Source organism: Colossoma macropomum, unplaced genomic scaffold (assembly GCF_904425465.1).
Source record: "Colossoma macropomum unplaced genomic scaffold, Colossoma_macropomum, whole genome shotgun sequence".
Taxonomy (NCBI): domain Eukaryota; kingdom Metazoa; phylum Chordata; class Actinopteri; order Characiformes; family Serrasalmidae; genus Colossoma; species Colossoma macropomum.
In genome coordinates this window covers 18,485,437-18,500,217 of record NW_023494786.1, presented here as the reverse complement: position 1 = coordinate 18,500,217, position 14,781 = coordinate 18,485,437, and the positions used below count along the sequence as shown (strand labels likewise).

At 39.5% G+C, this 14,781-nt stretch overlaps 3 protein-coding genes across 3 annotated transcripts; all 3 read right to left on the bottom strand.

Moving 5' to 3' along the window:
* Positions 1-939, bottom strand: LOC118827692 (olfactory receptor 4S1-like). The gene has a single exon (XM_036599134.1). The coding sequence runs from the start codon at positions 937-939 to the stop codon at positions 1-3; it is 939 nt and encodes a 312-aa protein (XP_036455027.1).
* Positions 940-5,694: 4,755 nt separating this feature from the next.
* LOC118827681 (olfactory receptor 10A3-like) lies at positions 5,695-6,679 on the bottom strand. Its single transcript, XM_036599125.1, has one exon. It carries the CDS (start codon positions 6,631-6,633, stop codon positions 5,695-5,697), a length of 939 nt encoding a protein of 312 aa, XP_036455018.1. The 5' UTR covers positions 6,634-6,679.
* A 6,362-nt stretch (positions 6,680-13,041) lies between these two features.
* On the bottom strand, positions 13,042-13,980 carry LOC118827673 (olfactory receptor 4S1-like). Its single transcript, XM_036599114.1, has one exon. It carries the CDS (start codon positions 13,978-13,980, stop codon positions 13,042-13,044), a length of 939 nt encoding a protein of 312 aa, XP_036455007.1.
* Positions 13,981-14,781: the final 801 nt, after the last annotated feature.

Sequence of the window (14,781 nt, the reverse complement as noted above, 5' to 3'; positions counted from 1 at the left end):
TCAGCTCTGTTGCAATGCTTTAAGTTTGTGGCTGTACAATTTTACAAATCGCTGTCGTATCTGGGTCATTTTTAACCCATATATAATGGGGTTTAGGAGAGGAGGCACAACAAGAAACTCTATTCCCAAGATGTTCCGCAGAGCTTGCAGTTCCTGACCTTTGCCATAGCGAGCACACAAAACATCAAATACCATAGAAATGGTGAAGTTCATGAGGGTGATTAAATGAGGAATGCAAGTCTGCATGAATTTAACTCGCTCCGTCTTGGACTTCATAGATGCTCTGACAATGTGAATATATGAAATAATGATGAACACAGCTTGGAAAACATGAGAAAATAATAAAATGTATCCATAAACATTGTTCACAGTGACATCTGTGCAGGAAAGCTTAACAACATCCCAGTTAAAGCAGTATAGCTTGTCAATGTCATTACCACATAAGCGTAGCTGGCTTGTTAGTGCAGTCCCAACAGATGTTTCTAGTATAGAAAACAACCAGGTAAAAACCAGCAAATTTACCACCTTCTGGTGTGTCATAATGTTGTGATATTCCAAAGGTTTACAAATGGCTACATATCGGTCATATGCCATGGCTGTTAAACATGTAAATTCACAGAAAATATAACAGTAAATGATGTATATTTGTAACAGGCACCCTGTATATGAAATAACATGAGAGTCTGAAAAAAGATCAGCAAGAATCTTTGGATAGAAAGCAGAAGCACCACATATTCCATTTACATACAAATTGCATATAAACAGGTACATGGGTTCATGAAGTGTTTTTTCCAGAATGATTGTGATAATTAGAGTCAAATTCACAAACAGAGTCACAATATAAACAACAAGACCAAACGCAAAGTAAATGTGTTTGTTTGTCCTTGAGTCATTCAGTCCACGAAGCACGAACATAAACTCTCCGGAGAAATTTTCCATCACTTCTTCTCGGTACATTTGGATATAAAAGCAGTTGGCAAGGTTTTAAAACACCTTAAAATTATTACCTTAACTAAATCAACCTAAAGTAAAATAAGAATACCCTGAATGGCTCCAACCTTCTCTTGTGCAGGTATCCCTTACTGGTTTAAAATGTTCACAATCAGCTATTTAGCAATTAAGCAAACATTGTAAATCATGTTGAACATCCTTTAGCCAGTTCCTTTCTATGCCTGGCTTTTTTACATATATACAGATATTTGAAGACTGACATGTGATGTTTATAAATGAGAAACTGGGGATGACTCCCAAAAGGCACAATATCCTGAGCACAGTTTCCTAAACAACTCACCAAGTGACTTTACATCTATTATAATATGACCTCTGTCAGTGTCCTATGTGAATTTACAAGGTTACAGTCTTCTCAGTAATGTCTACACTCACAAGCAAATTTTCATGGTGAAGTTGCAACTTTCATATCATTAAGAAGAAGTTTAATTTTGTTTAGTTATCATTTTAATTAAGTAAATCAAAAAGGAATTTCTGCGCAAATTTCATACATATTTATTTATGCACAAAATACAGTACATGATATACTGTATAATTATTAAGATAACAAATGATACTTTTTTCCCAATCAATATTTTAATTGCAAATGTACATACTCAATTGCTCTAACACTTTTCACTGCTAAGATTAGGTTTTTTGTATCTGCAACAACAACTTTACCACAACTTTGGTAGATCCACCTTTTGCTTTAATAGTTGCTTTGAGTCTTGGGTATGATTGTACCAGCTTTGAACACTGTTCCTATTTTTTTTGGCAGATTTGCAGCATATTATTCAAGTTGGTTAGATGAAGCTTTAATGGATCATGCGAAGGCTGCTGTAGCCCTTTCTTGGCCATATGTAGGTTGCAGCAATATAGTGCTCCAAGTTCAGGCAGCAGCCCAGCCAGTAGAATCTCTTTTGCTGCCATTTCAGGGTCTTGCCCAGGCTAAGATGTCCCAGGCCAGCTGCTCCATGCACTGCACCTAACACTGGTTTATGGAGGCTGTGAGGCACCAGTAGATGGCAGACACGTTTGCCGAGTGCCTGCTCCTCCCCTAGTGATATAACCCCTTCACATAACTACAGGCTGTCCCAGACCAATCAGAGCGCCTCTAGGCTACGTTTACACAGCAGGTAAAAATGGCCCAATTCTGATTTTCTCACCAAATCCGATTTTTTTGTTTGGCTGTTCACAACATCTTTTAAATGTGATCTGTATGCTACATTAGTCTGAATAGATCAGCTCCTAAACTCACCCCCATGCGCAAAATAACAATGCTTCACGTTGCTTCACGAGGCTCATCCAGAGGTAACAGTCATGACAATGAACGAATGCCAGTCGCTACCGGAGCTTTCAGTTTCATCTTCACAAGCATCACAGAGGCGATCATGAAGTTCCAATGGTTGTCAGCTGGGCTCATCACCCAGAATGTGTTCGAGCTCACCATAAAAAGGCCATGTTATATGCTCAATTCTTTGGTTCATGTTCTCTAAACGCTGCTTTCAGACTTTTAACTGTTCTTTGACGCTGCAGCCTTATTCTCCTATGGCCACGTTCAGCCATTTCTTTCGAAATCTCTTTAAACACTGAGCTGTTGCGATAAGTCTCTTGTAATTTTTTTGTACAGAAACATCAGCCTATATGCTTATGAGGTCTCAGCAGCACGAAATTATGACGGAAGTAGAGTTGGATTTACGCAAAAGTCACATAAATTCCGATTTGTCTGTTCAGACTGAGTTGCATTGCTGCAGATCAGAAACGTATCAGATTTCAGTACCAGCGTCTCAAATCAGAATTGAAAATGTCAGATTCAATGTGTTTTTTTGCAGTTCACACTGCCACACAGATGACACATCTGTGTCACATATGAAGAAAAAGATCGGGTTTGGGCCACTTTTACCTGCTGTGTAAACAAAGCCTTAGTGGTGGGTCCCTGTGGTGTTACTTCTGTCCATTCTGGTGTGTGCCCCGACTAGAGCTAACTGTCTGCAAAGGAGAGTTTAGCATCTTCCTCCTGGGCACAACAGAACTCCTTGGGGCTTACGGCATCAAGTCCGAGGCTGCTAAGAGCAATGGCTGTGGCCTTGGTGCACTTTGCTGCTGTTTCTGCTTTTTTCCTCAGGATGCACGCAGTATTGATATTCCTCAGCAGCACAAAGTGGGACAAGACATCAGCATTAGTATGCAGGGCCTGGCACGGGGCTGAATGGAGAAGTCATAATCCAGGCTCTTTGAACTGCATGATCCAAGTCAACGAGTCATGATTACCGTGGAGCATGAAGAGAACACTGTACAGGTAGAGGCAGAACTGGCGCAGCCCTGCCACAAGAGCCAGCAAGGTCTGGCTCAATGTTTAGGTCTCCAATGCAAAATCAACATTTTACTGAGAAAGATATGATGACAGTAGGGTTGGGCGATGTCTACATAACTGCATATAACAAGGTCTACATGGAAACATCGCAATGGACGATGACCGCAGGTGGGAGTGGGGGTTGGGTCAGGGTGGAGGATGGTGGCAGTGTCAAGGCCCTTTCACATCAAGTGTAATTTTTTTGTCAAAATATTCTTAAAAACCTTTTTTAAGCACTGCAACTAATTGCTGCATACACTGGGTGCATCCCATTCTGCAAAAACATTAACATGGGGAGTTCCACTGCCTCTTACAAGAGCTAGATGAAGCAGCATAATGAGCTATTCTGTAGGTACTTCCATGTTTCAGTGGGGGAATTCGAGGCTCTGCTCCTGCTTGTTGCTCCTCTCATCAAAAAGGATAGAATGAACTATGGTTATATACAGGTGCTGTAATGTACTCACCGTCATTCATAGCTGTGGTCTGCCACATATTTTCTTACACATTTTTAGTCAGCATTTGCTTGTCATATAAGCTTTTATGCTCGGCTACAAGCAAGATTAGCTGTTCTGCCACCATCCTGATGCACATTTGTCACATCCTCTGAAGACATGTCTTTCACCAAGTTTTGGCTGAGTTCTCTTTCAGTGCGCTCGCAATCATCAGATTTATTTAATCAGGTAAGCAGTCCAAAGCACAACTGATGTTATGAAATGAGATGTCTCCAAATACCCAAAGCTTATGTAGTGCAGCTTTAAAATATCCCAGACCAATGGTCACATTGTCATTATAAGATAAAACCAAAGCTGGCTATGCAAGCAAAAGCACGGGCATCCACAGCAACGAAGTCTCTTAATTGGTATTATTGGCTGAAGTGTTTCAGTGCCTCACAAAGAAGCTAAACTAGCTGCAAACATAGCAGTTATCTTCTCTACCTTATGTGTTAAAATTGTAAAAATATTGAAATATTTACAGCCAGGCAGCAGGTCAAATTAGCAGAAATGAAAAGAACTGCCATCGGTTCCTCTTAAATTTACTTGCTCATTGAAACGAGGTAAGCTTCATCAAAAACAACTTCATCATTCTCATTTCTATATAAGCTACCTCTTGTTGTGTATTATATTAGATACCATCTGTTGTTTCCTGTATGACCAATTAGCTAGTTAACCATAAGACTGTGTCTAAGACTTACAAAAGAAAACATATAATAAATAAAAGTAATTTAATAAAAGTGAAATGTAAAAAAGTTAATTTATATAGAAGATTAAGTGAGACTCTATGTAGACTTAATAAAAAAAAGGAAATCTTTCTTTTTTCTTTAATTACATTTTGCTTTTAAGGTAGAAGAAGTTATACATCATCATGGATAAATGACATCATTAAACCATTAAGAACATATAAATCAATTATAAAGAAAACAGCCACTGTACTATATTGCTACAAGTGCAATTTGCTCTCTCTTTCTGATGTAAATACTTGTATATTAACCAGTGCACATTAAATGAGCTGTCTGGATTCACTTTTAAATGTGTTTTTACATAATCTCAAAGTATTCATTTTTTATTGGATTTTTTTTTCACTGCTCAGGCATGTTCACACATGTGAATGCATATTCCCTCTGCAGTCGGCTGCATGTGGGTTTTACAAGAGAGTTCCCTGTGAAATTCAACTGAAATGTTATCTTGCTATATTATATGCATATATATATGCAATATTTATATGATTAATGCTTTTATTTATTTATTTTTAATTTTTGGAATAATCAGAAAGTCAGCATAATATGCATCATTTAACTATTTTCTAAAACCTTAAATGGTAAATAGATAAATAAAAAAGCAAACTTGGACAGATTAATATTTAGGTCATTGATTACAGTCAGCATCAAGTATTTCAATACATTAACATCCAATCATTTTCCTGCTTGAATTTCACATTTCTGAGGTAATCAGTCACTTTTAAATACATGAGCTTTTGCCGGTGGTCTTCCATGTTGTATGGAAGTATTTGAAAAACAAAACTTTAATGATCATGCACCAGAATCAATGCTTCCCCCTGAAAACAAATGCTATTTACTGTGGTGCATTGATGTGCTGGAACAAGGTAAATACAGCCTTAGACATCTTAAGGTTTTTAAAGTTTTCCCTTAATGCTGACATCTAGTCTCCTAATCACCCCTGATCAGATAGATCAAATGTAAATTTTCAAATTTATAAGGTCTGTTTAGCAGTGTAAACCTCGACTTTCATTCTCAGATTTGCAGTATTCTTGTGTCATGCCAGACCCTGAATACTTGGAAAAAAAGAAATGAAAAAAGGAAACGACCAACATGAAGATGAATTATTCTAGAATCAATTTCAGTTCTGTTGCACTGCTTTGAGTCTGTGGTTGTACATTTTCACAAATTGCCGTCGTATCTGGGTCATTTTTAACCCATATATAATGGGGTTTAGGAGAGGAGGCACAACAAGAAACTCTATTCCCAAGATGTTCCGCAGAGCTTGCAGTTCCTGACCTTTGCCATAGCGAGCACACATAAGATCAAATAACAGAGAAATGGTGAAGTTCATGAGGGTGATTAAATGAGGAATGCAAGTCTGCATGAATTTAACTCGCTCCGTCTTGGACTTCATAGACGCTCTGACGATGCGAATATATGAAATAATGATGAACACAGCTTGGAAAACATGAGAAAAAATTAAAATGTATCCATAAACATTGTTCACAGTGACATCTGTGCAGGAAAGCTTAACAACATCCCAGTTAGAGCAGTATAGCTTGTCAATGTCATTACCACATAAGCGTAGCTTGCTTGTTAGTGCAGTCCCAACAGATGTTTCTAGTATGGAAAACAACCAGGTAAAAACCAGCAAATTTACCACCTTCTGGTGTGTCATAATGTTGTGATATTCCAAAGGTTTACAAATGGCTACATATCGGTCATATGCCATGGCTGTTAAACATGTAAGTTCACAGAAAACATAACAGTAAATGATGTATATTTGTAACAGGCACCCTGTATATGAAATAACATGAGAGTCTGAAAAAAGATCCGCAAGAATCTTTGGATAGAAAGCAGAAGCACCACATATTCCATTTACATACAAATTGCAGATAAACAGGTACATGGGTTCATGGAGTGTTTTGTTCAGAATAATTGTAATAATTAATGTCAAATTTACAAACAGCGTCACAATATAGACAACAAGACCAATTGAAAAGTAAATGTGTTTGTTTGTCTTTGAGTCATTCAGTCCATGAAGCATGAACATAAACTCTCCGGAGAAATTTTCCATCACTTCTTCTCAGTGCATTTTGATATAAAAGCGGAAACAATCCTTAAAATCATCACCCTAACTAAACCAAAATAAATCAAAATAAGAATACCCTGAATGGTTCACAAGTTTTTCTCTTGTGCAGGTATCCCCTACTGGCTTAAAGTGTTCACAATCAACTGATAGCAATTGAGCGAATATTGTAAATCATGTTGAACATCCTCTAGCCAGTTTCTTTCTATGCCTGGCTTTTATACATATATACAGATGTTTGAAGACTGACGTGTGATGTTTACAAATGAGAAACCGGGGAAAACTCCCTAAAGGCACAGTATCCTGAGTACAGTTTCTTAAACAACTCACCAAGTGACTTTACATCTATAATGATACAACTTCTATTAGTGTCCTATTTTAATTTACAAGGTTACAGTCTTCTCAGTAGTATCTACACTCACAAGCAGACATACAGAAATTTTCATGATGAAGTTGCAGTTTTTGTATCATTAAGAATAAGTTTCATTTTGTTTAGTTATCATTTTAATTAAGTAAATAAAAAAAGTTACTTCAGTACAAATTTTCAAACACATTTATATATGCAAAATGTACAGTACACTATATACTGTATATTTATTAAGATAACAAATGATACATTTTTCCCAATCAATATTTTAATTGCAAACGTATATACTGAATTGCTCTAACACTTTTCACTGCTAAGATAAGGTTTTTTGTGTCTGCAACAACAACTTTGGTGCTTCAACTCTCCGCTTCCTAGTATTCTGCTTGCAAATGTTTAGTCGCTGGAAAACAAAATAGACTAACTGAACACACTGATCAAGTTTCAGCGCAACATCAAGAGCTGCCACATTTTAGCACTCACAGAGACGTGGCTATCCGCGGCAATTTCAAACAAAGGCATCACACCAGCCGGCTTCTCCATCTACCGTCAGGACAGAACTCTGGATTCTGGTAAGGGCAGAGGCAGCGAGGTATGTGTTATGGTGCACTTTCAATGGGGAACAGTTGTAGCAGTTCTAGCCAGTCACTGCTCTCTAGACATTGAACTCTTAACAGTCAAAGTTTGACCTTTTTTCTTCCCAGACACTTCAGCTCAGTCATTCTCACTACAGTCTACATCCCACCTCAGGCAGATAAGTCATGTGCATTGGACATTTTGTACGAGACCATCAATGGACTTGAGAACATTCACACTGAGGCTGTTTTTATTGTGGTTGGGGATTTTAAACTTAAAGAAGGTTCTGCCTGTATACTATTAGCACATTCAATTCCCCACCGAGGAGAACAGACTCTTGACCACTGCTACACTGCACTCAGGGACAGCTACAAACTCTGCTCCGCTGATCATACCTCCATTCTTCTTCTGCCTTTATACAAACAAAGACTTAAACAGGCGAAACCAGTTCTCAGATCAGTCTGTCAATGGAGTGAGGAGGCCATCTTCACACTTCAGGACTGCTTTGACTCCACAGACTGGAAGATGTTCCATGATGCAGTTGGCACAGACATCAATGAATACACTCCATCACAAGCTACATCAATAACTGCACTGATGACATTGTACCAAAAATCAATGTCAGAACATTTCCCAACCAGACACCCTGGATCAATGCTGAGGTTCAAGGCAAACTAAGAGCTCGGGCCACTGCCTACAACTCTGGTGACCTCTAGCTTCAAGAAGGCCAGATATGACCTTCAGAGAACCACCAAAAGGAGTTACAGGGACAGAGTGGAATCTAACTATCTTGGCTCTGATCTCAGACATATGTGGAGTGGACTGTGCCTTATCACTGACTACAAAGAAGGTATGATCTGTGATATGGGACTTGTCCTCCTCACTTGCAGATGAGCTAAATGCACATTATGCTCATTTTGAGGCAACTAACACCTCACCTGCTGAGAAACTCCCAGTAGATGAGGAGAGCTGCATTCTAACCATTCCCTTGTCTGAGGTGGTGAGATCTTTCAGGGCAGTTAACCCATGCAGGACACCTGGTCCTGATGGTCCACAGTTGTGTACTTAGAGCATGTGCCAACAAGCTGGCTGAGGTTTTCACTGACATCTTTAACCTCTCATTAAGACTGTCAGTGATTCCCATGTGCTTTAAGGAAACCATAATTGTTCCAGTCCCCAAGAAACTGGCTGTCACCTGCCTGAATTCTGCCCTGTTGCACTGACAGCAACAGTTATAAACTGCTTTGAGTGGCTGGTCAAAGTTTACATCTGTTCACTTCCAACACTTCCAGCCACCATGGACCCTCACCAAGTTGCATACCACTCCAACAGATCTACAGTTGAAGCTGCTGCGCTAACAATACACACTGCCCTCACATACCTGGACAGAAGGAACACATACTGTTTATAGATTACAGCATAGATTACAGCTTAGCATTCAACACAATCAGCCCTGCCAAACCCAACTCCTAAGTTCATAGACTTGGGTTTGAAGTCTCATCTCTGCAACTAAATATAACGGAATTGGATTCCGAGATGGCGCCGAGCATGGCTGCCGTGTTGCGAGCTCCCTTCACTCCTGTTTGTTTTTTGTTAATTTTGTTCTTATTTGTAACTACTTTTGCACTAAATGTTGCCATCACCTTCATTTACAACAGACAAGCACTTTTGGAAATCAGATTGACGATCACTCAACCAAATATCGGACTTTAAGTTCCTGAACACTTATCCATTGTTTGGGAACCTCAAAGAGGCCCCATTCATCTGGGCTGACCGGCCAAGGAAATGCCACAGACGCCAGAAAACGGGCAGGAGAGCCGGCGTTCTGGTCAGGCTGAGACGGCGTGCTAACCACCCCCCCCCACTCCCCAGCATACTATTGGCAAACATACAGTGCCTGGACAACAAAATCAGCGAACTCAGGGTGCGAATCTCTTTCCACTGCTACTCCTCCTTCCGTGAGGCATACAAAGCCCTCCCCCAACCACTGTTTGGCAAATCGGATCATCTCTCTATTCTGCTCCTGCCCACCTACAGGCAGAAGCTGAAAAGGGTATCGCCCACCGTCAGAGAGGTCCACCACTGGTCGGACTAATCGGATTCTGCATTCCAGGACTGTTTTGAAGATGCAGATTGGAAGATGTTCTGCGAGCCATCAAACAATAACATAGACGAATATGCAAACTCTGCTACTGGGTTCATGAAAAAGTGCATAGAGGATGTTCCCACGAAAAGTTTTACCCCAATCAGAAACCATGGCTCAACTGTGAAGTCTGTGCAACTCTGAACGCACATACTGCTGATTTTAAATCAGGAAACACGGATGAGTATAAAAAACCAGCTGTGCTCTCTGTAAGACCATAAGACCAGCCAAACGTGAGTACAGGGCTAAAGTGGAATCACAGTTCAACACCAACAATAGGAGAAGCCTGTGGGAGGGGTTAAACACAACAACAGACTTTTAGAGGGAAACTCGTTTTGTGAATAACATCAGTGCTGCACTTCCAGACGAGCTGAATACTTTCTATGCCCGTTTTGAGGCAAATCATGCCACGCAGAAGGAGACCCCGTCCCCCACCCCCCCGTCTCCGTGGCTGACGTGTGCAGAGCCTTCAAGCACGTTATCATCCACAAGGCAGCAGAGCCTGACGGCGTACCTGCACGTGCTCTCAAAGCTTGTGCACATCAGCTGGCAGGTGTGTTTACAGACATATTTAACCTCTCTCTCTCACTCTCAGTTGTTCCCTTATGCCTCAATCTTGTCACTACCTGCCACTCTGGACCCACTGCAGTTTGCCTACAGAGAGAACAGATCCACTGATGATGTCATAGCCCTGACTCTGCACACTACCCTCTCCCATCTGGACAAAAAGAACATGAATGTGAGAATGCTGTTTGTGGACTACAGCTCAGCATTCACCACCATCGTGCCCTCAAGGCTCTACATTAAGCTTCAGGATCTGGGTCTGAACAGTTCTCTATGCAGCTGGATCCTGAACTTCCTGATGGGCCAATGCCAGGTGGTAAGGATGGGCAACATCACCTCTTCCTCACTGCCCCTTAACACCGGTACAACCTGTGTGCTCAGCCCTCTCTTTTACTCTCTGTACACCCACAACTGTTCAGCCAGACACAGCTCCAATGTCATCATCAAATTTGCAGATGATGCCATGATTGTGGGCCTGATCACCAATAACAACAAGGAGGCATACAGAGAGGAGGTCAGCTTCCTGACACACTGGTGCCAGGAGAGCAACCTATCTCACAATGTTGACAAGACCAAGGAGCTCATAGTGGACTTCAGGAAGCAAGTGCACACGCCCATCACCATCAACAGAGCCACTGTAGAGAGGGTCAGCTGCTTCAAGTTCCTCAGTGTTCACATCTCAGGGGAGCTGACATGGACTGAACACACCACACAGGTGGTAAAAAAGACACAACAGCGCCTCTTCCACCTCAGGCAGCTGAGGAGGTTTGGCATGAACCCCCGCATCCTCAGAACATTTTACACATGTACTGTGGAGAGCATTTTAACAGGCTTCATCACCACCCGGTATGGGAACTGCTCTGCCATTGAGCAGAAAGCTCTGCAGAGGGTGGTGAGGACAGCCCAGAACATCACCTGGGTCCAGCTCCCAAACCTCCTGGATTTATACACCAGCCGCTGCCTGAGGAAGACTAGGAGGATTCTAAAGGACTCCACTCACTCAAGCCACTGTCTGTTCTCACACTTGCCAAGTGGGAGGGGGTACAGAAACAAAGTCCAGGACCAGCTGGTTCCGAGACCCCTGGGCCATCAGGCTGCTGTACAGCCAGTAGTGCTCGTGTATCGGTCTATAGGCCTGTCACTACACTAATATCATCATGATGATCTCCATGGACAGTCTACACCTCATCCACATCTCAACAGACCTACTCTGATCTCACTGCACCTTCAATCCAGCAAATCTATACTTACACATATAGATTGACATATTGCACATTTTCTATCCATATCTTGTATAATCTGGAAGATTTCTATATCAGTATTCTGTCCCCTGTATACCCTGTATCTCATTTATTTATTTACCTCAGACTCACTAACTGCACATATGGAAATGTGTACTACAATACATATCATAGTTTTATTTCATTATTTATTATTGTACAACTGTACGTTGGAAATGTGCAATAGTACAATAGTAGTGTATATTGTGTATGTGTATATATTTAGAGATGGTGTTGGTATTTTTCTTTTTTCTTCTTATATATATATATATATATATATATATATATATATATATATATTTACATTTTTTCTTTCTTTTTTGAATTTAAATTCTAGGGGGCTATGCACCAAAGATTTTCACTGTCATTCATATCTGTGGTTTGCCACATTTTCTTACACATTTTTTTGTCAGCATTTGTCTGCCTCTGAAGACATGTACTTCACCAAGTTTTGAGTTCTCTTTCAGTGCGCTTGCAATCATCAGATTTATTTGATTGGGAAAGCAGTCCAAAGCACAACTGATGTTACAAAATGAGATGTCTCCAAATACCCAAAGCTTACGTAGTGCAGCTTTAAAATATCCCAGATCAGTGATCACATTGTTATTATAAGATAAAACCAAAGTTGGCTATGCAAGCAAAGGCACGGGCATACACAGCAACAAATTCACTGGCATGATTGGCTGAAGTGTTGCAGCACTTCACCAAGAAGCTAAACTAGCTGCAAACATGCCAGTTATCTTCTCTACCTTATGTGTTAAAATTGTAAAAATTGAAATATTTACAGCCAGGCAGCAGGTCAAATTAGCAGAAATGAAAAGAACTGCCATCAGTTCCTCTTAAATTTACTTGTTCATTGAAACGAGGTAAGCTTAATCAAAAACAGCTTCATCATTCTCATTTCTATATAAGCTACCTCTTGTTGTGTATTATATTAGATACCATCTGTTGTTTCCTGTATGACCAATTAGCTAGTTAACCATAAGACTGTGTCTAAGACTTACAAAAGAAAGCATATAATAAATAAAAGTAATTTAATAAAATATTATGAATCAAATATATAAATCAATTATGAAGAAAACAGCCACTATACCGTATTGCTACAAGTGCAATTTGCTCCATCTTTCTGTTGTAAATACATGTATATTAGCTAATGCACATTGAATGAGCTGTTTGGATTCACTTTTAAATGTGTTTTTATATACTCTCAAAGTGTTAATTCATTATTGGCTTCACAGATTTACAGTACTCTTGAGCCATGCCAGACCCTGAATACTTGGAAAAAAGTAAAGATCAGATAGATCAAATGTAAATTTTCAAATTTCCAAGGTCTCAAAAACTGTCTATTTAGCAGTGGAGACCTTGACTTTCATTCTCGACTTTCATTCTTGTGCTGTGTCATGCCAGACCCTGAATACCCTGAAAAAAGGAAATGACCTACATTAAGATGAGTTCTTCTAAAATCAATTTCAGCTCTGTTGCATTGCTTTGAGTCTGTGGTTGTACATTTTCACAAATTGCTGTCGTATCTGGGTCATTTTTAACCCATATATGATGGGATTTAGGAGAGGAGGCACAACAAGAAACTCTATTCCCAAGATATTCCGCAGAGCTTGCAGTTCCTGACCTTTGCCATAGCGAGCACACATAAGATCTAATAACAGAGAAATGGTGAAGTTTATGAGGGTGATTAAATGAGGAATGCAAGTCTGCATGAATTTAACTCGCTCCGTCTTGGACTTCATAGACGCTCTGACGATGCGAATATATGAAATAATGATGAACACAGCTTGGAAAACATGAGAAAATATTACAATGTATCCATAAACATTGTTCACAGTGACATCTGTGCAGGAAAGCTTTACAACATCCCAGTTAAAGCAGTATAGCTTGTCAATGTCATTACCACATAAACGTAGCTGGCTTGTTAGTGCAGTCCCAATAGATATTTCTAGTATGGAGAAGAACCAGATTAAAACCAGCAAATTTACCACCTTCTGGTGTGTCATGATGTTGTGATATTCCAAAGGTTTACAAATGGCTACATATCGGTCATATGCCATGGTTGTTAAACATGTGAGTTCACAGAAAATATAGCAGTAAATTACGTATATTTGTAACAGGCACCCTGTATATGAAATAACATGAGAGTCTGAAAAAAGATCAGCAAGAATCTTTGGATAGAAAGCAGAAGCACCACATATTCCATTTACATACAAATTGCAAATAAACAGGTACATGGGTTCATGGAGTGTTTTGTTCAGAATAATTGTAATAATTAATGTCAAATTTACAAACAGTGTCACAATATAGACAACAAGGCCAATTGAAAAGTAAATGTGTTTGTTTGTCTTTGAGTCATTCAGTCCATGAAGCACGAACATAAACTCTCCGGAGAAATTTTCCATCACTTCTTCTCTGTGCATTTTGATATAAAAGCAGATGCTAAGGTTTCAGAACACCTTAAAATCAATACCCTAACTCAGCCAAACTAAATCAAAATAAGAATACCCTGAATAGGTCTTGTGCAAGTATCCTTTACTGGTTTAAAATGTTCACAATCAGCTATTTAGCAATTAGGCAAACATTGTAAATCATGTTGAACATCCTTTAGCCAGTGACTTTCTATGCCTGGCTTTTTTACATTTATACAGATATTTGAAGACTGACATGTGATGTTTACAAATGAGAAACTGGGGATGACTCCCTAAAGGCACAATATCCTGAGCACAGTTTCCTAAACAACTCACCAAGTGACTTTACATCTATTATAATATGACCTCTGTCAGTGTCCTTTGTGAATTAACAAGGTTACAGTCTTCTCAGTAGTGTTTACAAGCAGTCATATAGACAATTTTCATGGTGAAGTTGCAAAGTTTATATCTTTAAGAATAAGTTTCATTTTGTTTAGTTATTATTTTAATTAAGTAAATCAACAACTGACTTCTGCTAAATTTTCATGCCTATTTATATAAGCAAAATATACAGTGCCAACATTATTTAGGTTACAAATGATTTTTCCAATCAATATTTTAATTGCAAATGTACATACTCAATTGCTCTAACACTTTTCACTGCTGAGATAAGGTTTTTGTGTCTGCAGCAACAACTTTGTAACAACTTTTGTAGATCCACCTTTTGCTTTAATAGTTGCTTTGAGCCTTGGGTATGATTGTACCAGCTTTAAACACTGTTCTTATTTGTCTTGG

What these genes read in the sequence shown, in the direction of transcription:
- LOC118827692 (XM_036599134.1), bottom strand. Translation starts at nt 939, where the DNA reads ATGGAAAATTTCTCCGGAGAGTTTATGTTCGTGCTTCGTGGACTGAAT.
- LOC118827681 (XM_036599125.1), bottom strand. Translation starts at nt 6,633, where the DNA reads ATGGAAAATTTCTCCGGAGAGTTTATGTTCATGCTTCATGGACTGAAT.
- LOC118827673 (XM_036599114.1), bottom strand. Translation starts at nt 13,980, where the DNA reads ATGGAAAATTTCTCCGGAGAGTTTATGTTCGTGCTTCATGGACTGAAT.